This window comes from Primulina tabacum, chromosome 5 (assembly GCF_025594145.1).
Source record: "Primulina tabacum isolate GXHZ01 chromosome 5, ASM2559414v2, whole genome shotgun sequence".
Taxonomy (NCBI): Eukaryota; Viridiplantae; Streptophyta; class Magnoliopsida; order Lamiales; family Gesneriaceae; genus Primulina; species Primulina tabacum.
In genome coordinates, this window is record NC_134554.1 from 4809666 (window position 1) to 4829797 (window position 20132).

The 20132-nt window shown below is 36.1% G+C and overlaps 2 protein-coding genes across 7 annotated transcripts; one reads left to right on the forward strand and one right to left on the reverse strand.

Annotated features, from left to right (window-relative positions):
• The first annotated feature begins 1175 nt into the window (after positions 1 to 1175).
• LOC142545757 (E3 ubiquitin-protein ligase PRT6-like) lies at positions 1176 to 13787 on the forward strand. 6 transcript variants are annotated; one of them, XM_075653120.1, is made up of 20 exons: positions 1176 to 1469; positions 1559 to 1606; positions 1695 to 2753; positions 4015 to 5171; positions 5318 to 5458; positions 6131 to 6374; positions 6459 to 7172; positions 7729 to 7929; positions 8055 to 8740; positions 9393 to 9444; positions 9525 to 10158; positions 11097 to 11305; positions 11391 to 11914; positions 11997 to 12101; positions 12239 to 12305; positions 12434 to 12511; positions 12643 to 12711; positions 13144 to 13250; positions 13351 to 13477; positions 13573 to 13786. In XM_075653120.1, the coding sequence occupies exons 3-18, from the start codon at positions 1875 to 1877 to the stop codon at positions 13216 to 13218; spliced, it is 5835 nt and encodes a 1944-aa protein (XP_075509235.1). In that variant the 5' UTR covers positions 1176 to 1469; positions 1559 to 1606; positions 1695 to 1874; the 3' UTR covers positions 13219 to 13250; positions 13351 to 13477; positions 13573 to 13786. The 6 variants fall into 6 exon arrangements, with proteins under 6 accessions (XP_075509235.1, XP_075509232.1, XP_075509230.1 ...); XM_075653117.1 differs by lacking the exon at positions 1559 to 1606 and having other exon boundaries at positions 13330 to 13477; positions 13573 to 13787; XM_075653115.1 differs by lacking the exon at positions 1559 to 1606 and having other exon boundaries at positions 13573 to 13787.
• A 1849-nt stretch (positions 13788 to 15636) lies between these two features.
• LOC142545758 (uncharacterized) lies at positions 15637 to 19273 on the reverse strand. The gene is made up of 5 exons (XM_075653121.1): positions 19098 to 19273; positions 18668 to 18895; positions 18385 to 18464; positions 16623 to 18096; positions 15637 to 16452 (listed from the first exon to the last, which is right to left on the reverse strand). The coding sequence occupies exons 2-5, from the start codon at positions 18837 to 18839 to the stop codon at positions 15851 to 15853; spliced, it is 2328 nt and encodes a 775-aa protein (XP_075509236.1). The 5' UTR covers positions 18840 to 18895; positions 19098 to 19273; the 3' UTR covers positions 15637 to 15850.
• Between the last annotated feature and the right edge of the window lie 859 nt (positions 19274 to 20132).

Genomic DNA, 20132 nt, shown 5'->3' on the forward strand with positions numbered 1-20132 from the left:
ACATTTGAAATTTGGATGCCACACAGCTGTTTGTTTCTAAAAAAATGCAAAGCTTATTTTCCTTTATTTCTAAAACTCAATTGCTTATTGGGGCAAAAATTTGTGGGGCTTTTGTAGCAAGGTCCTGAATATGGAACCCAAAGCTAGTAATCGGCTAGTCTAGTACAAACAGTTGGGCCATCTTTTGTTTAACTGGACTTTAGGCCCATTAAACATCCTCCTCCCAGTTGCCCGTTTCATTGACATCCTGGTCACTACTATTGTTGTTTTACTTATTGTATGTCTTATTGCTCGTTATCGATCAATTCTTCTATTACACCTTCGGGACATCTTAAAATAAATTTTTTAGGCTTAATTAAATGTTAATATCAATTTTATTTTAATGATTCAAACTACTCTTTTTCCAACTATCAAAAAATTAATTTAATTTCCGACAAAAATAAGAAATTTGAGAATATAATTATTGAAATCTGCGTTTAATGTATTTTCAATTAGTTATGGATAATACAATGAGTAGGTCTCTTGTGAGACGATCTCACGAATCTTTATATGTGAGACGAGGTCAATCCTACCGATATTCACAATAAAAAATGATACTCTTAGCATAAAAACTAATACTTTTTTCATGGATGACTCAAATAAGAGATCCGTCTCATAAAATACGATCCGTGAAACCGTCTCACACAAGTTTTTGTCCATACAATATTTAATAAGGAATGAAATAGGAAACAATTGTGTTTTAAAATATTTCAAGAAGGCGAATTAATTAATCATTTCGACTTAAATTTTAGAGTAAGTCTATTGTAAGACGGTGTCATGAATCTTTATCTATGAGACGTGTCAACCATATCGATATTCACAATAAAAAGTAATACTCTTGACATAAAAAGTAATAATTTTTCATGAATGACCCAAATAAAAAATCCGTCTCACAAAATACGACCCGTAAAATCATCTCACGTAAAGTTTTTAACCAAAATTTATTACGAATTTGACAGGAATGACAAATATTTTAATAGTTATTATTAAGTAAATGTAATGTAAAGCAGAATTTATCTTTGACCAAGTTATCCCCGAGGTGATAGTAAAAGTCCAGAAATCCAGCGACGCTTTTAAATTGTTATTATTATTATTATTATTATTAATTAGTAAACGGACTAAAATTAAAATCAAGAAACATATCTCAACGTAATTGGATAATCTAGGGTTATTCTAGTCTAGCTAGGGTTTTTGATAGTTTTCTCCCAATTTACTCCATTTAATGAATGTTACGATCACTACGTATATGAATGTATAGATGATATATATTCGTCGGTGAGTGTGGTTGACAGTGAGCTTCAGCCCTGGGGAGCGAAAGCTGTGAAATTGATAAGTGTTCTTGCATCGATTGGATTCGTGATATGTTTCGGATGGAGGTTGAATCTACGGCGGAATCAATTCCTCCATCTAATTACGGTCTCATCCTTCAGGTACGCTCGAATCAAACTGCTAAAATTTAAGCTAAATAGTGTGAATTGTGATTAAATTAATAAAGTAGTAGAAACGTGTTCAATGTCAGGAGAATTATGGATGGATTACGGTGTCGTATTTTTTTTAACTATCGAGAGTAAGTTACGTTCTGAAATACGACTGGATTTTAGAATTGTTAACCGTGTTGTATAGAAGATATAAATTTTGTTTTTTATGTGTTCCAGAGGCTCTCACGGCTGGGAGTCCCGGATGAAAACTTGAATCATGGACAGCATGGTTTGGTGGCTTATGCTAAGAATAATGGATTTCGGGTACCACAGTTGGTATCTGCAATTTTGCCAAGTGGTGAGTTGGAGGAGGGTGAAAATGTGTTCCGTGAGAGCTTGAGTTGGTTGCAGTGGCTGATGTTTGAAGGTGAACCTAATGTGGCCTTAGAACACCTGACTAAATTGAGTGAAAATGAACGCGGTGTTTGTGGGGCTGTCTGGGAGAACAATGATATTGCATACCGCTGTCGGACGTGCGAGCTTGATCCAACATGTGCAATTTGCGTTCCTTGTTTTGAGAATGGAAACCATAAAGATCATGATTACTCTGTCATATATACAGGCGGAGGGTGCTGTGATTGTGGAGATGTTACTGCATGGAAACGGGAAGGATTTTGCTCCAAGCACAGAGGTTCAGAACAGATACAACCCCTTCCTGAGAACTTTGCGAAGTCTATGGGACCTGTTATGGACTTATTGCTTGGTTATTGGAAATACAAGCTACAATGTGGGAAAAGGATCTCTGAGGAGATTCCTAGAGCCTCTGACCATGCTGCTGAGCTTCAAAAGATTGCAGATGAGTTGACCTCTGTCGTGGTGGAGATGCTATTGAATTTTTGCACACACAGTGAAAGTTTGCTAAGTTTTATTTCAGGGAGAATGTACTCTTCGGTTGGTCTTTTGGACGCTCTGTTGAGGGCTGAGAGTTTCATGCATGATAGTGTTGTTGGAAAGCTCCATGAGTTACTTTTGAAATTGCTGGGTGAACCTGTATTTAAATATGAATTTGCAAAAGTATTTGTAAGATATTATCCTATGATTGTAGATGAAGCCATAAAAGAGTCAAGTGATACTGTATTCAAAAAATATCCGTTGCTGTCTACATTTTCTGTCCAAATTCTGACTGTGCCAACTCTGACACCGCGGCTAGTAGAGGAAATGAATCTGATGGACATGCTGTTGCAATGCTTAGAAAATATATTCGTTGCTTGTTCCAGAGATGATGGAAGGCTTCAGGTAGTGTAATTATTTTTTTAACATTCATTTCTGCTTGTGCTTACTGCACATTTAATCTCACCCTCCTGTAATGTTTACATTAACTGCCTTTTCTTCATGGGGTGGTGATTTGTCAACTGCTAGCTGTGAAATTTTTTTTGGAAGTTGAAAATAATTAAGTTTTCTAGTCCTGTTGAGCATAATACAACACTAATTTTTTTGCTATTTTAATTTCCATATTATCTTCATTTTGTTAATTAAATTAATTGTATATGGATAATTTTTTGATTTGTATATTATTTTATATAAATTAATTTCATGCACATGCAACGCGTGTGCGTCAGTGGCTAGTATATTATAGTAACTATCTTTGATTGGTCGGTATGTCCACTTCTTTATTACAAAAAAAAACTTTATTTTGAATTAATTTACATTTTATTTCATGAATATATTATTCCACATAAAAGAAAAAATTGCTTCGATTGAGAAAACCTTCTACCCAATTAAATTTGTGGACAAAATATTTTTGATCAATTAAATATTTTTTAAAACGCGCAATGCGCGTGCCCAACCAATTTCTTTATCTTCGTTTTTGTTATGTTTTTCTCATAACAATACAATATAAATAAATTTAACATATTGCTAACTTTTTTGGAAAGTTTAAATATTGAAAACTAATTTGGTATATTAATTATTAGATGAAATAAATATCGGAAAAAAGTCCAAATATTGATGGTGGTTATCTACATAGGGGTTACTTTAGGAAGAACACATAAAATTAAAAGCACACCAAGAGACTAAGGTGGCTACTATATGGTGCTCGTTCTTGATAATATAGTAATAGATATATTAATGTTTTTTTTCTTCGATGACTTTTGGCCTCATTGATGTTAACCAGTCCTAATCTATGGTGACTGCCATTGGATATTTACAGACACATTGCTTAGGTGTGTTATAAATGATTTCTGAATCAAAATTTACTTTCCACTTTTTGTTTGGCTATATTTGTTGGCTGCTCTTTTTTCAACCCACTAACAACTCTAATTCTAGTATTCCTACCTTCGGATGTGTATTACGGTCTATGGGGTTCTCCAATGCTATTGTTTCTCCTAGAGTTTGAGAATGTTGATGTTCTAATCACTTGAATATTATGCTGTAGTTTAGGATTTGGTTTTAAAGTTGTAGTAATTTGTTTGGTTGTGGTTCTTATCCAGTATTTTTAATGGTGTTCTCTCTATTATTTGAATCCTATGGTCAAATGTTCATTTCAGCTGCTTTTCAGGTTTCTAAATGGGCGCCCTTGTATGAAACTTCTCTTCATGTGGTTGAAGATATTAGATTTGTGATGAGCCATGCTGTTGTACCCAAATATTTGTGCAACAGCCGGCGAGATTTAATTAAGACGTGGATGAGATTATTGGCTTCTGTGCAAGGTATGAATGCTCAAAATCGAGAAATGGGCAATCACATAGAAGAAGAAAATGAGAATGTTCATTTGCCTTTTGTATTATGTCACTCCATATCCAACATTCTCTCTCTTTTAGTGGTTGGGGCATTTTTAGTGAGTAGCAATTTGGATACTAGAGAGGAGAAAGCATACGAACTAGTGTGTGAAGACCAAGACAGCCCAAGACTTGCAAAGGTGGGAAGGCTGTCGCAGGAAAGTTACATCAGTAGTATTACAGGGAAGAGCTCGTCAGATGATTCCAAGACCGTGGACCGTTTCCCTGTACCATCGTCTGCTTTGTGGTTATTGCACGAGTGTCTGAGATCTATGGAAAATTGGTTGGGATTGGATAATACAGTTGGAACCCTTGGTGCCTCTTCCCTAAAAATAAGTAATTGTTCTGGTAATAATTTTTTTGCTCTGAAAAGAACTCTCTCTAAGTTTAGAAGAGGCAGATATATGTTTAAATCATCCGGTATATCCTATAGCGAGCTTTCTACTTCAAGTGAAGCTCATGATAGACAAAGTAACATGGGTATAGGGTCGGAATGCGGTGCTTCCACAGGGCAAGAAGCTGTTTTTGATGATAATATGCTAGAAGCAGAAAGCATCAGTGAACTGAAGAGGCTACGAGTCCTAAGTTTGTCAGGCTGGCCTGATATCACATTTGATGTTAGTTCACAAGAAATCTCAATAAATATTCCAATACATCGGCTGCTTTCAATGGTCTTACGAACTGCACTCAAAATATGTTACGGTGAATCTATCTCATCATCTTTTCTCAATGCTGGCTCTGCTGACCAATCTCTTGCCAGATCAAGTGACTTTCTTGGCCAGATTTTAGAAGGCTGCCACCCTTATGGGTTTTCTGCTTTTGTGATGGAGCATCCTTTGCGAATAAGGGTTTTCTGTGCCGAGGTACATGCTGGGATGTGGCACAGGAATGGTGATACTCCTATATTATTTAGCGAGTGGTATCGCTCAGTTCGATGGTATGTGCCCTCTAAATTCAATTAAGAATTTGTCCGTCTAAGATTTATGCAGATTCCTTTTGGCGTATCCCTTAGACATTTTTTCTTTATTACTATTAATTTTAATTTTGTCCTCGATAATTTCTTCACTTTTGGCTTTTATTCAGGTCTGAACAGGGTCAGGAACTTGATCTCTTCTTGCTTCAGTGCTGTGCTGCATTAGCTCCAGCTGATCTTTTTGTCAAGAGAATTCTTGAACGTTTTGAGTTGGCAGACTACCTATCTCTGAACCTTGAGCAACCAAGCGAGTATATAATTTCTTATTCGACATTCCCTTCTGGGCAACTTTTGCACTAAATGGAGTGGTCATTTATAAATTTTCCCTGTGCTACCAATTTCCGCCTTCTGCATGCTGTCGATTGAGAACACGTGAACCATATTTTCGATGACTAGACCTTATCTTTGAAGTGTTAATTAACATGGCATTTTTGTGGTTATTAAATGCTTTTTTCTATGTTTCCATAGCTGTTCCATCTTGCAAAATGAATTAACTTTTAGTGTATTTCAGTATTATTTAAATTCTTAAGCAGTTTTTAAAGAAGCTCTAATTGATGTGAGAATGAGCATAGCCATGACAATATTATTTGACGAGGCACATGATTGTGAAATGAAGAAATGATTACTTTGGCACTACATTGATTAAAATATAAATGTGTTCCAAGGTTTTTATCCGCTGCCTGAATAGAGTAGCCATTGTCGCTGCAGTTCTTTACGTTCTGGTGGTATCTATTTAAATATTAATCAGATACTTTCCGAAAACATAACCTAGAATCAGATCTGTGACCGGTTCATGGATGGTCGTGTTGACAATTCTGCATCCTTTCTTCAGGCCGAAGAAGAGTAATTTTTTTTCCTTTTAAGAAAAGTAATTTTTACATCCAATCAATTGATTCTTTTTTTGCATGATTTTGTTTTTTCAGGCACAAACCAACTCTAGTAACAGAAATGCTTACTCTGATAATACAAATAGTGAAAGAAAGGAGATTTTGTGGGCTAACAACTGCTGAATGTTTGCAAAAAGAATTGGTGTATAAGCTTTCAATTGGAGATGCCACTCGGAGTCAGCTTGTTAAATCTCTTCCTCGAGATCTTGCCAAAATTGATAAAATTCAAGAAATATTAAATACAGTTGCTGAGTATTCACATCCATCTGGCATGACTCAGGTTTGAGCCACATGCCAACTGCCAAGTCAATGTTAATTTTGAGTCGATCAGTCACTGATGGTCACTCTTTTTTTCTGTAATTAGGGAACGTATAGACTTCTTTCGCCGTACTGGAAGGAGCTGGATTTATACCATCCTCGTTGGAATTATAGGGATCTACAGGTTGCTGAGGAAAGATACTCACGGTTCTGTAATGTTTCTGCATTGGAAAATCAACTTCCTAGATGGACAAAGATTTATTATCCTCTAAGGGGTTTAGCTAAAATCGCCACCTGCAGAACACTTGCTGAAATTGTTCGAGCAGTTCTGTTTTATGCTGTTCACTCTGAGAAACTTGTGGCATCACGTGCTTCAGATGCTGTTCTTTTAACGGGATTACATTTGTTGGCATTGGCCCTGGATGTATGTAGGGTTCATAAGGAATCTGGCGATCCTTTATGTTCTGTAGGTGATGTTATCCCATTTTTGGCATTTGCCACTGAAGAAGTATCCACAAGCAACGATGGTGATCAGAGTATTTTGTCACTCCTTGTCTCGTTGAGGAGAATGCATGAGAAAGAAAATGCAGAGAACTTTATGGAAGCTGTAAAATTTAGTATCTCATCTTTGGTATCAAGTCTACTCAATAAGTTTGCAGAGCTTGAACCTGGATGCATGACCAAATTGCATAAACTTGCGCCTGAAAGTGCCAATCATTTTATTAATTCTGTGGTAAATAATAGTTTCAAAGAGGCAGAGTCCACTTCTGAAAGTGAGAAGCTCAAAGCAAAATCTCGAGAAAGACAAGCTGCTATTTTGGTAAGATCATTTTTTGGGTTTAATTAATTTGTGTACCTAGAAAAGTCTGAACTATGTCTGAATCCCTGCTTTCCTGCTATTTCTTTTCATATCAATATCTTTTGCAAGGGATGAAAGAACCTGTGATTGAAATATGTTGGGGAATTTCACTATCTATATTTTACAAAACTAAGCTTTTATAAAGTAGAAGGTTTATGTTTGTCCATTTTTCCATTTTATACAAGTCACTATGCAGATGCATTGAACATTTATTGTGATAACAGATTGCTTCTACGAATTTTGACAAGGCAAATTAGTTTCAAATCCCTTCTTAAATAGTTATAGTTGCCCATAATATCTTCTTTTGTGTATTGATGATTTTGCTTAGTTGATGACTGGCAGGCAGTTAAGACTTAAGTTCCTTGATAGGGTGACATGGCCTTATTTCTTTGTCAGGCAGCATTAGATAAAATTTTGATATATTTTGAGCTCTGTTACTTTTATTTTTGGCTGGTTTGTGTTGTGATATTATATAGTCGTTCACGTTTAATTATCGTATCCGAATTCTGATACACAGGAAAGGATGAGAGATCAACAGTCCAAGTTTTTGGAGAGCTTTAATACCAGTGCAGATGATGAGATGGATGGTGTCAAATCTGAGGGAGAAGTGTGTGATTCTGAAACTAAAAATCAAATACAAGATTCTGTTCAAGTCAGTTGCTCTCTCTGCCATGATCCCAAATCGAGAAGTCCTGTATCATTCTTAGTTCTTCTTCAGGTAAGAATTTACCTCTTCTCATTTTTCATTGATGTGAGATCGTGTTCCAATCAATTTAAATACTATAGCTCTTCATTTAACATATATTGTACATCATTATGATTCCTCCTACTTTTTATGTATAGAAATCCCGGCTTCTGAGTTTTGTTGACAAAGGGCCTCCTTCTTGGGAACAAGTTACCCAGTCTGGCAAAGAGCATGTTTCTAGCATCCCCACTACTTATAATGGTATATTACTGGCCAATATCTCAGATGGTTCCAATGTGGTTTCATCTTCACAGTTGATTGATGTAGTTCAGAGTGCTTTAAACGATCTTGCTTCCTTGGGACAATCAGCGGAAGTTGATTGTTTTTTGCAATTTGTTAAGGCTAGATTCCCTTCCCTTAAGAATGTTCAGCTCCCTTGCATGTCAACAGACAAGGTGGAGGGGACACCGTCCTCTCTTGAGACATTTGAAGAACACATGTATCTGTTGATCAAGGGATCTCCATCCTGTTCAAAAAATTCAGATTCCCCAAATAAAGATGGAATTTTTTTAGCCTCTGAAAGTGACATGGAAAGAAGGGGCTGTGCCGAATCTCTTTTGTTGGGTAAATACATTGCTGCGCTATCTAAAGAACCAACAGATGGCCCCTCAGCCTCAAAGATTACTCGCTCTCGGAGTGATCGGTTGCAGTCAGAAGCCAATACATGGCATTTAGAACACGATAAATTTGGTCCTGCTGGTAGTGATGGGATTTATGTTTCTTCCTGCGGGCATGCAGTGCATCAAGGATGTCTTGATCGCTATTTATCATCACTCAGGGAAAGGTATATCTTTCTCATATCCACCACCACTACCGCACCTTCCAAGAGAAAAATCACATGCACACACATCATCATCATCTGGACTTGCTGGAGCGTTCTAGACCACCTACCATTTGAAATATCTGAGCTTCATGCCTAGTGAACTTTGAAATATCTGAGCTTCATGCCTAGTGAACTGTGAAAGACCTGACTGAAATACAAAACCATCTGAAAGAGCATAAGCATGGGGACTTCTTTGGTTTATCTTGTTTGAAATTGCTTCATCGTCATTTTTCCCGCAATTAGATCATGGTTTCTTGATTAATTCTATGTATTTGGATGTTCTTAATGTATCCTATATTTTTGTGCAGAAGGGTATAGACTCTTCTCCACTTGTCAGCGTTTTAAGTAGGTCCATAGTGTTGAGTTCGACGGTCAAGCCTCTAGGATTTCCATTTTTCTATGCTTTCTCTTCCACAGATTTGAATATCATAGTCATACCTGAAGACACGAGTTTTGCTGCCGACTTATCATGTACAGCAACAGTGCTTGTGTTTACATTGGCCTCCAGATTAAAAGGCTAAATGTTAATATTATCACCATAAAACTTTATTGTTGTTTTTAAACATGGAAATGAATTAAAAGGATTGGTTTGCTTGCTTTGTTATGAATGCAGATATACCAGAAGAATTGTCTTTGAAGGAGGGCACATTGTGGATCCAGATCAGGTAAAACCTCTTTATCTATCTTGAACCTTTGGGTGTAAGGATTGTAAAATTGTTTTGACAGTGGTCACACCATTTGTCAGGGCGAGTTTCTCTGTCCAGTGTGTAGAGGACTTGCAAACGCTGTCCTCCCAGCATTGCCTGGAGATCTGAGAAAGATTCCTCAGCCTTCAGTTGTTTCGACTAGAAATTTCATGGATGTTGGTTACCCTTCAACCTCGTCAGAGATGGTTGGTTCCCTACGTCTTCAAGATGCATTGTCACTAGTACAATCTGCCGCAAATGTTGCTGGAAGTAACGAGAATCTAGCAGCTTTTCCATCACGAAGTGTTAGTGTAATATCGAATCTTGAACCTATCCTTCGTCTGTTGTGTGGAGTGTACTATCCAGGCCAGGACAAGATTTTAGAAACTGGCAGGGTAAGCAACTCATTGATTCTGTGGGATACACTAAGGTACTCCCTCATATCAACTGAAATTGCTGCTCGGTCAAGAAAGAGTTCATTGAGTTCAAATTACAGCCTTGGCACATTGTATCGGGAACTTAACTCTTCTAGCGGTTTTATATTATCCTTGCTCATGGATTCTACTCAAAGCATTCGAACATCAAATTCTCTGACTGTCCTTTTAAGATTAAGAGGCATTCAGCTTTGTGCCAAGTCTTTATGTTATGGCGCTTCCCCAAACGAGTATTCCAGTCACCTTTGCCAACAAGGAGGTATGGTTCGTAGTGCTGGTTTACTTTCCCCAAATGATGTTTCTCGCGACTGGTATTTGAAATCGAAAATCTTATGAAATGACATCTCAAGATGTTTTTAAGGAAATCAGTTGATTTTATAATTGTTTTATTATTGTGGGACATCAAATGGAAATGTGATTTATATTTATTTTGTTTAAGCTGTATCTTATATCAGATGTTAAGACACAACACCATCATCGATTTTGGTTACTTTATATGAATGTTTCATTGCCATTTACTTCTTTTCAAATTTCAACTGTTTATTTGTTCTCGTGATTTAGTGTGAAAATGTCATTGCTTCAAAAATTTGAATGAAGAATCAAGTTTTTTTTGTCCTTTATTGGAAACTAAATTTATGCACTCAGAGGATGACACATATTTCAGTCCATCAGTGGGTTGAAATCTCCATCACAGAATATGTCCTGAACAAGTTACAATTTTTTTTTATTAAGGCTAATAAAGGTTGCGATTCAATTAATATGAACTAAACAGGTTTGTTTTGAGGTATTTATCCAGTCATTCCTAAACTGGAATCCATTATGTGATATTCTTACCCAGTTGAGATGCATCTTCTTCTACTCCTTCAAAAGATCTGTCTGTTCTCTTCTTTCCAAGGCCCCAATAAATTGCCATTATCACTAACTTACAGCTTTCTGAACTTTTTATCTCTTCTAAACACATAATCAATTTCCCACAAATGTGTTGCATTTTCGGACCATTAGCATGACACATCTTTCACCTCACCCACTTCAATATGATGACCTGCTTGTGAATTCAAATGAATGAACAATGAGTAGTTTGTTGAGCATAAAGAATAGTAGAAGTTATGTTGACCAACACAATTTTGTTTCTCTCTTTCAAGACATTGTATTTTTTGTTACTACATTTGAAGTTGTGTATTATATTATGGTTTTCAGGTAGTATGCTTTATATATTAGACAATGCTGAAGCAGAAGTTCAGTATCCAGACACCCAGTTATGGAGACGCCTTTCTGAGCCCGTCCTTGCCTGTGATGCCTTTTCATCGTTAATGTGGACGCTCTTCTGTCTTCCGTGGCCAATTTTATCTTGCAAGGAATCATATATGTCTCTTGTTCATGCTTTTTATGTTGTTTCTGTGACTCAGGTGAAAAAGAATGTCTCGTGATTGACCTGTAAAAGACATAAACTTGCTACATTTTCCTGACCTTTTGTTTAATCTTGTGCAACAGGCTATACTTACATACTACAGAAAAAAACAAGGCATTATAAGTGGGTTGGGATGCCATGATTGTTTGATCACTGACATCGACAAAGCTGTGGGGGAATACGGAGAAATTGTGCAGTGTTTTGATTCCTATTATGTTGATGCTACTTATGGCATTTATGATTCAATCCGTAGCTTAACCTTTCCTTATTTGCGGAGATGTGCATTACTTTGGAAACTAATAAATTGTTCGAATTCAATCCCATTCAACGATGGGATTCAAACGTGGGATGGATCTCAATATGCAGAATGTGCTAATAACCCTGCGAAAGAGCTTCCTGAGGTTGAAAAGCTTGAGAAGATGTTCTGCATTCCCGCACTTGGTGTCATTATTGCTGATAAAAAATTGCGACTCACAGCTTCAAGATGGCTGCACCATTTTTCTGAAGCGTTAAGATTTCATAAATCCCAGTGTCTAGTGAGATGTACTCCTCCAGTCCCATTTAGGCTAATGCTTTTGCCTCATCTTTACCAGGATTTGCTGCAGAGGTGGGTTTGCTTGTTAATGCACCATAGTTTTGCTTATTTTTGCATGAATTTATTAATGATGTGAGAGACTGTCAAACATCAGGTATATCAAAAAGCGTTGTCCCGACTGTGGAGCTTTAAAGGAAGAGCCTGCTTTGTGCTTGCTGTGTGGTAAATTGTGCTCACCTAGCTGGAAAACATGCTGCAGGTTACAACACTATCTTATTTTAGATGTGATTAATGCTCATTCGTGTTCATAAAACATATATTATGTGTATGCGCACCATGCTATTATCTTTCATTGAGCTCTTATTAAATTTTTTACTCTGATCCTTTATTCTCAAGGGAAACTGGTTGTCAGACTCATGCGATGGCCTGTGGTGCTGGTATTGGTGTATTCCTCTTGATTAGAGTACGTTGAATATTTGACTCGATTTATGCTACTTCCTTGTCAGCATATGAAAACCTCAACATGTTATCTTCATATCTGGCATGAAGCTTTTATGTCGTCCGGATAATAATAAACTTATATCGTCACAGAGAACTACTATCTTGCTTCAGAGATCTGCACGGCAGGCACCTTGGCCATCTCCCTACTTAGATGCATTTGGTGAAGAGGTAAATTGGTTTTTCTAAACGCTTACGGTGCTTGAATAATTAATTTTTCACCTAATTCTTTAGATTCCCAAGATGAAAGCTGCCTTTGCCATATTACTAAGTTCAACAGCCTTTTCCCTTTATTTTTGCAGGATGTTGAAATGCATAGAGGGAAACCATTGTTTTTGAATGAAGAACGATATGCAGCTTTGACTCATATGGTAAATGGCAATGCTTTCTTTCCCCTCATTATTATAGTTTGATTCATGTTTTGACCGTGTAGCACCTTAACTTTAGCTCTTGTTTTTAGATGCAGTTTTTTATGCCTTTACTGGTTTGTTTAAGCAGATTCGCTTTCCTCTGACAATATCATGAACAAATATCAATAGACATGATTGAAGGAAATTTCTTTCGCTATTATATTCCCATTTGGAATTCTATGCTATATTGTGGTTTTGTATAGGATTACATGGTGTTATGCCAGTGATTTTCAGCTTTCCTCTGACAATATCATGAACAAATATCTACTGAATTTGAGAGACAACAGCCTTAACTTTGAAGCACTTTTTTGTTTTGAGAAAATAATAATTATAATATTCTTTGTGTCAATGCTTATGTTTTTATCTGCCTTAACTTTTCATCGTGCTCTCTAGGTGGCTTCTCATGGGCTTGATCGGAGTTCAAAGGTTCTTCGGCAAACGACAACTGGTTCTTTTTTCCTGTTTTAGCTCATGGATGTGCAATTGAATTAATTCTTTTGGTGAGTTTTGGGTTTACGCATGGATCATGGTCATCATGTTTTTGGTGTTTAACTTGTTCTCCACAATAATTTTTATTAGTTTCTGAATTATTTTTTGAAGGCTGTATAGATTTAGATTATTTCGTTAATTCCAAAGAAATGCAATCGTCCATACCTCCAGGTTCATAATCAAACAGAGGATCTGAGGGGCGGTAGCAGTGTTTGGGTCTTGTACATATCAGCTTCGGGTAGGCGTGGTTTTAGATTTTTGGATAGAATATCTTTACTTTGTTTTGTTCATACCCGCGTCCTCATGTGAAGTGAAATGTCTTTTTTTTTTCAGGTAAATTTAGGTTTTGCATTCGTTGAGTTGAAAACTTCTAAAAGGGGGGGCGGTGGTTCTGTTGCTGAAATCTGTCTTGTGCCTTTTGTACAGTTCGGAAAACTCAATGTGGTGTAAAATCCCCAATATTTTGTAATTATTATTTCCAGAAAATATTTTTAGAAAATAAAATTAGAATAGCTTATTTTTTTAAAAAAAATATTATTCACCGTATTTTTGTCTCTCTCGTAACCATTAATTCTAATTCATTCACTCTCTTAAATATATTTTTGGAGAAACAATTCTAGAATCATAGTAAAAAATTTATATTCAACAAACTTATTTCAGAAAATTAACGTGCCATTTGTCAAGATCTAACATTTATAACAAAAAAATCTACGATTGATTCATGCTGAAAATGAACAAGTAAATTATAAACTAATTCTTAATGGTAATCTTATTTATACAAGTATAAACCAGGATAATGTTTTGTCATGTGATTTCATGATTCGATAATGTATTTATATATTTAAAATGTATTCCGTTAAATACAACGAGTATTTGTGTGATTATAAAAATAGAAAAAAAAGTCATATAATAATGTCATTTTGCGATTTTGGTTTTTTATGCTTTCGAATTTAAATTTTAGTTTTGTATCTTCTAGATTCTTGAATTTAGTATTTTTTTCTGACAAAAAATTGTAAAAGTTATAGCCAAGTCAGCATCAAATCGAAAAAAAAATTATCAAAAAACAATGATAGTGGATTAAATTTGAAATTTGACAACTTAAATGATCAAAATCGGAAAAAAAAAACACACACGCATAGTAACGAAAAAGAAATTGTCCCGATTATAAATTTACTAGAGTGAAAATGAGAATTACCATATTAGAAAAATAAGTATTTTTAAAATCAAATCGTTCACAATTAAATATCTTTGAATCCGTAGAATTTTTTCTTAAAAAGATAATGAAATTGTCGGCTGAGCAGGAAAAAGAAAAGGGTAAAAATAATAACTCTTATTTTGAAAATTTCTTAACGTTTATTTTTAAATTTTTATTCAAAACATAAAGATTCATACTTTCATCACTGGTTTGCATGTCATGTGCTTGCCCTATATGGCAAGTCTGAATCTTCCATTCTCAATGAAGTTGAGCTATATTTAAAGCAATTTGCACCAATCCATAATTAAGTTTAATTTAATTGCAATTGTTGTTTCTTCATCTAATGTTGAAATGTGTTATATCAATTCACGGCGATGCATCAGAACTAAATTCTCCTTTTCTCGGCACTCTACCTTAATGCCTTTATTGAACTATGCAATTGTTGTAATTCTAAGCATATAGTTTCTACCGGAGATGTATCTGTAATCGATGAGGAAATGAGAGCTAATACATATCACAGCACCATTACCTTGTCTCCTCCTGTCACTGAAAAAATTCAAGCATTTCAAAGTCCGCAACGAGAAGCCCTTTCTTCTAATAACACTAACATAAAAAAAAAAAAAAAAAACCCAAGTGTCGCCTCTGGATTCGAAGATTCCCAAGTCAAATTCCATAACACGCAATGGTGAAAATAGCTTCCAAGAATTAGGCACCCCATTCAAAAAATTGGTGGCTCAGAGCTCTCGTTTAAAGGTATTTGAGTGAATTTTACCTTTCCAATCAATCAATGATGTGATCCCTCTCATTTATTATGACAAATATGTACTTATTCTCCATGAACAGAGCTCCCTCATCCAGGATTACATCTATTTCTTGAACAACTCCCGCAGGTAACTCAAGTCATTTAGTGCTGCCTTTTTTTCCTTCTTAATCATGTCGCATGTGTATCTTTTGTGATTCTTGGCTGATGTTGATGCCATTTTAATGTCCATGATACTATTGCTAGGGAGGAGTTACTGGAGTTGAAGGTAACACTGATGGTAATGATTACATAATTCACAACAAATGCTTCTTATTTATTTTCTATTTATGAATTAATAACTATATTCAGGGAATTGGATCAAAGATAGCAGAGTACATCATCGAGCTACGGAAATCGATGGTTCTTGATTCGTTCTATTTGAATAATTATATATTCTCATTTCACAAGAAAATGGTAACCAAGGCAAATATACAAATAAATCATGCCATAGCTTGTGAACTAATTGGCGTGTGGAGATTTTCAACTCATTTATTGTTTACATGGCGCGTCTAAATGAGATTTATCCTATCAAAAACTCAAACATGCTAAATATGCCAACTCTTCTACTTACACAGAACAATATATACCTGTATATTATGGGGGAAAACCTGACCTTACCTAAAGTCCATTATCTCTTCAAGAAGATCATCGAATATCAAATCCTCAACTTCAATCCCAACACACTCCGCGTCGAATTGAAGATTCATCCAACCGTCGTCTTTAGCGAAATCCCTGCTCACGACATCATCAATAGTTTGCTCAAATTCAAGTTTCCTGTTCAAGAAACAACTTATCTCTGTCCAAACCTCATCGAGAACATGGTGACCGAATGGCGTTGTATGCATACGAGACTGGAAGGTCAAGGGATTCGACCAGTAGCAAAACGATTTCTCGTAGATATGTAACAGAACCTCATTGATTAAATCAAACAAAAGAAGGTGATCAAAGGTTACACCTTCATTTGTTGTTTGCCCCTCAACTTCATCGAATACCAATGGATCCATAGGATTCTCCTCAGAATGCAATTTTCCTATAATTTGGTTTCCACTGAAGCCAGATAGTTCTAACACTTGTTTAACGTAGTTGAATTCCGTCACATTCTTGGCATCAAGTAAAGACTCTTTGTATAATAGTTTGGCTTGATTTCCAACAGTAATGTTGGTGTCGACCGTGTCTTCTTCAATTTGAAAGAGGCAATTTTGTGTCAATTCTGAATCTGTCGTGTTCAAGATCAGTTCAGTCTCATGTTAAATGTGACAAGTGGAAAATGCATGAAGTTCTACATGAAAACACACAAAATTCGTGCTCGATATTGGGATGTGAAAACTTCTCAGCGTTACTTGATATATTTATGAATTTTGAGGGAGACCAAAAGACAGATGTTACCTTCTGATATAGATACCACATTGGCTATGGGGTCAATCTTGTCTTCCTGATAATTTAAGTCATAATCAGCAACCAAACTTTGCCTTACTGGCTGTGCAGCAGAATTCAGAACAGGTTCAAGATTGAAATCATTGTAAGACGAGCTTTCCCCTGTCGTGGAATCAAATGCATCCTCAAAAGTCTCCGAGACATTTGAGAAGTTTTCTTGACTCCCACTTTCCGAAACAGTAAATATCTGAAATTTATCATCCGAACCTATACTTGATGGTCTCCGTTCTCGAATCTTGTTACTTTCCATACTAGGAGTATTCAAAGGACTGGTGCTGGGAGAATCTTCAATTTGAAAGGATGAGTAAGACCTGAGATCAGGGAGTGAAAGAATCCTTCCTAAAGTAGCAGGCCTGCTTGGAACTGGTGAGACTGAATTCGTTGGTCTGAGCCTTAATCTTTCAGAAACATGTTCTTTTGCTTCTTTGTTGCAACTGATCTCCAGTAAGCGATTATATCTAACTAATGACTCGTTGAACGATGATGTTCTTTCGAAATGTTCGGAAGGGATCATACCAGAAATGAGACCCAATTGATCACTCTGACAACCACTCCTGGAGCGGCCTTTGCCGGACTTTTTGGCCTTTACACTTTGATGCATGTTAGAGTTATCGTTCTGGTCCTTAGAAACTCGAAGACCATAAGGGATTTTATGAAGGGTAGCATCCATAATGATCCGATGTTTCTCCTTTTTCCTGTCCAGGATTACATGCTTTATTTTCTCCCTTAGATTTTTGAAACGTTTAAGCGAAACTTTGTTACTATAATGCCGTTTTTTCATTAGGCCAGATGAAGTTGGAGAAGCATTATCAGAAAGATCGAGCTCCATTGAGAACTGATGTGGAATACCATTTTCTGTGATCATACCTTTTGATGTAACCAAATTCTTACACAAGTCTTCTGTCACTTGTATACAGTCAAGAAGTTCGTCTTCCTCTTTCAGACAAGATGCATTTTCTTGTTTAGTGAAAGAACGGTCCCTTTTAAGAGCTCTTCTATCTGATGAACCATTCGCGGGGAACGACAAGGACTTGGTTAAACCGAACTTGGAATTGGAGGCACGTCTATTGTGCAACTGCTGAGCTAATGAAGAACTTGGATCTTGCAAGATTTTCAAGAACACCTCTTTTCTCAAGTCGAGTAAATCTAGAGCATCAAGAAATAGTTTTGATTCTTGACGTGAAGTAAAATTAGTACGTTTGTTGGCCTCCATTTGCTTAGAGTTGTCAGATGGCAAAGGCCTTAGATTGGATAGCTGAAGACGATGGATGGAGGTTGATCTTTCGAGCTGAGTCCTTACGGGGTAAGAGGAACTTCGTCGATGTCTGCCCTTCCTTTTCGACATCTCTTCAGCAATTAAGGCTTTTATTCTAGATTTCATGGAGCTTTTGTGAGCTGGGCCAAGGTCTATGGCTTTTGTTTCAGCCTAATCATATCGAAAAAAGTTTGTTTCATAATGTTAATAAACGAGTTCATCAAAGACCACATATCTTTACTCCAAAAGTATCACAGGACAGACCCCCAACCAAGTGGTGAGCAGTAGCACTCTCCCCCTCCTTCCAAACCTCAAATTAAAGGAAAAATAATACCCACCAATAATTTTCCTAAAAATGTAATTTTTTTGTCCCAAAATAAGTTTCATCTCACGGCATTTAAATCTTAGGTTTGCTGCTAGTCACAAAGATCGAAAGACTAAGAAAGAACTCATACATACAGCAGAATTTGCAGCTTCGATATTTTCTTGTATTTCATCACCATCAGCAGCAGATCTGCTACTCTCTGGATCTCCAATCACTTCAAATAGACACAAAAATCATAACCAAGAAACAAACAAACCTCAAATGTCGATAATTCATTCATTTTGCAAAACCAAATCACAAAAAAGGATCACCAAACTAGGTAGATATCCAAGCTCTGCGCAACATTTCACAAAACACGTACTCTTGGACCGTCATGGATACCAAAAGAAAGACGTGGGAGGTGCAAAATCGACCTACCAGCAGCATTTTTTCCGGTCCCGTGCCTCTTGTGAGGGAGCCTTTTCTTTACATGATGCCATTTGTGATGATTAAAATGATGAAATATTCCCTTCATACATCCTGGCTTATGATCCTCCAGTGATATTATGGAGTCCTGGTTTTGTAAATTCTTTCCAGGTTGTTGGGACATTGTTATCAATACTAAGAACCAAACTCAACAGTACAGAGTTCTTGAAAATCCAAAGCCTGGATATTTGAAATGTCAATAAACGAATTTTTTTCGAATTTTATGTCAAAATCACAATCGAACCTTAGAACAGTACGATGTTAAGATCTTTGTCGTAATAAACACAGCAAAATTATTGCAACTTATGTTTTCTTTCATCTGACAGAGATGACGAAATGTTGCAAGAAAATCAAAGTGGAAAAGGGACGAAAATTCACCAACCCAAAATCGAGAGTTTATGAAAGCGCGTGGTCCAAGAACTTTTAAGGAAGCAACCCTTCTCTCATAGAATGCAAAAGATGATTACTACGTATCCATATTTTGATCCAAGAGCAATTGAGACGGAACTATTTATATTTTTATTAATTTATTTTATATGTTTTGCACGGTAAATAATTTGGTGGTAGTTGTAGTTTTCTAGATTTGGCGCCAGACTCGCAATTTAACGGCCAACCGTTTCCCTCTCACCCTTCTCATTTTTCCATGAGATTATTGCCATTTGACTTTGTTTTGTTTTTTCACGCTTTTGGGATAGGAAATTTGCCATAATAAATGAATTATTTACGAAGAACACAATTGGTCTCGGTGCCAGATGCATCTTTATCCGGGTCAAAATGTTTTAAAAAAAATGTAAATAATTATATACACACTTCCCTAATGTCCTAAAGTAGATTGAATTCAACCGAATAATTAGAGGATAGCCCCTTTTTTTAAAATACAAAAATATTTAAATTTTTACTTGCATTGAAGGTCGCCTGTCCGACGTTGAAGTCATTATTAAATTTTGTTTCTTTTTGTCAAAGGTTTATTAATTAACTTTTAAAATTTTATTACATTATTGTGAGGATGGACTTCCGTGCAGAGTGTTTCTGAACACGTTGGTGAAATTGGCTCATTAATGGTTTAATATGCTAAAAACCAAGTCTATAAGATCTTTTGAAGGTTTTATTACAATTTTCTTGTACCGATTTGAAAAACACGTTGGTGAAGTTGGTCCAGTAATGGTTTAATATGCTAAAACCCAACTCTACGAGGTCTTTTGAAGACTTTATTACAATTTTCTTGTACCGATTTGCTAATAGAAAGAGATATCATAAAAACTATGTAAGTTTGTTCATTATGAAGCAACAAGAGAATGAGGTTTTAAGAGAGCTTATCCAACATTTCATCAACGCGATATTAGAAGTACTGTGGTCACTCCTGACATCTTGATAAATACATTTGCTCAAGGGTCGAGAGAAGGAGATTTATTCAAGT

What these genes read in the sequence shown, in the direction of transcription:
- LOC142545757 (XM_075653117.1), top strand. Translation starts at nt 1,401, where the DNA reads ATGTTTCGGATGGAGGTTGAATCTACGGCGGAATCAATTCCTCCATCT. An exon ending in ATTACGGTCTCATCCTTCAG is followed by an intron (nt 1,470 to 1,694) that starts GTACGCTCGAAT and finishes TATGTGTTCCAG; the next exon opens with AGGCTCTCACGGCTGGGAGT. An exon ending in GAGATGATGGAAGGCTTCAG is followed by an intron (nt 2,754 to 4,014) that starts GTAGTGTAATTA and finishes GCTGCTTTTCAG; the next exon opens with GTTTCTAAATGGGCGCCCTT.
- LOC142545758 (XM_075653121.1), bottom strand. Translation starts at nt 18,839, where the DNA reads ATGTCCCAACAACCTGGAAAGAATTTACAAAACCAGGACTCCATAATA. An exon ending in TCGAAGCTGCAAATTCTGCT is followed by an intron (nt 18,097 to 18,384) that starts GTATGTATGAGT and finishes CGATATGATTAG; the next exon opens with GCTGAAACAAAAGCCATAGA. An exon ending in TGTGGTATCTATATCAGAAG is followed by an intron (nt 16,453 to 16,622) that starts GTAACATCTGTC and finishes TGAACACGACAG; the next exon opens with ATTCAGAATTGACACAAAAT.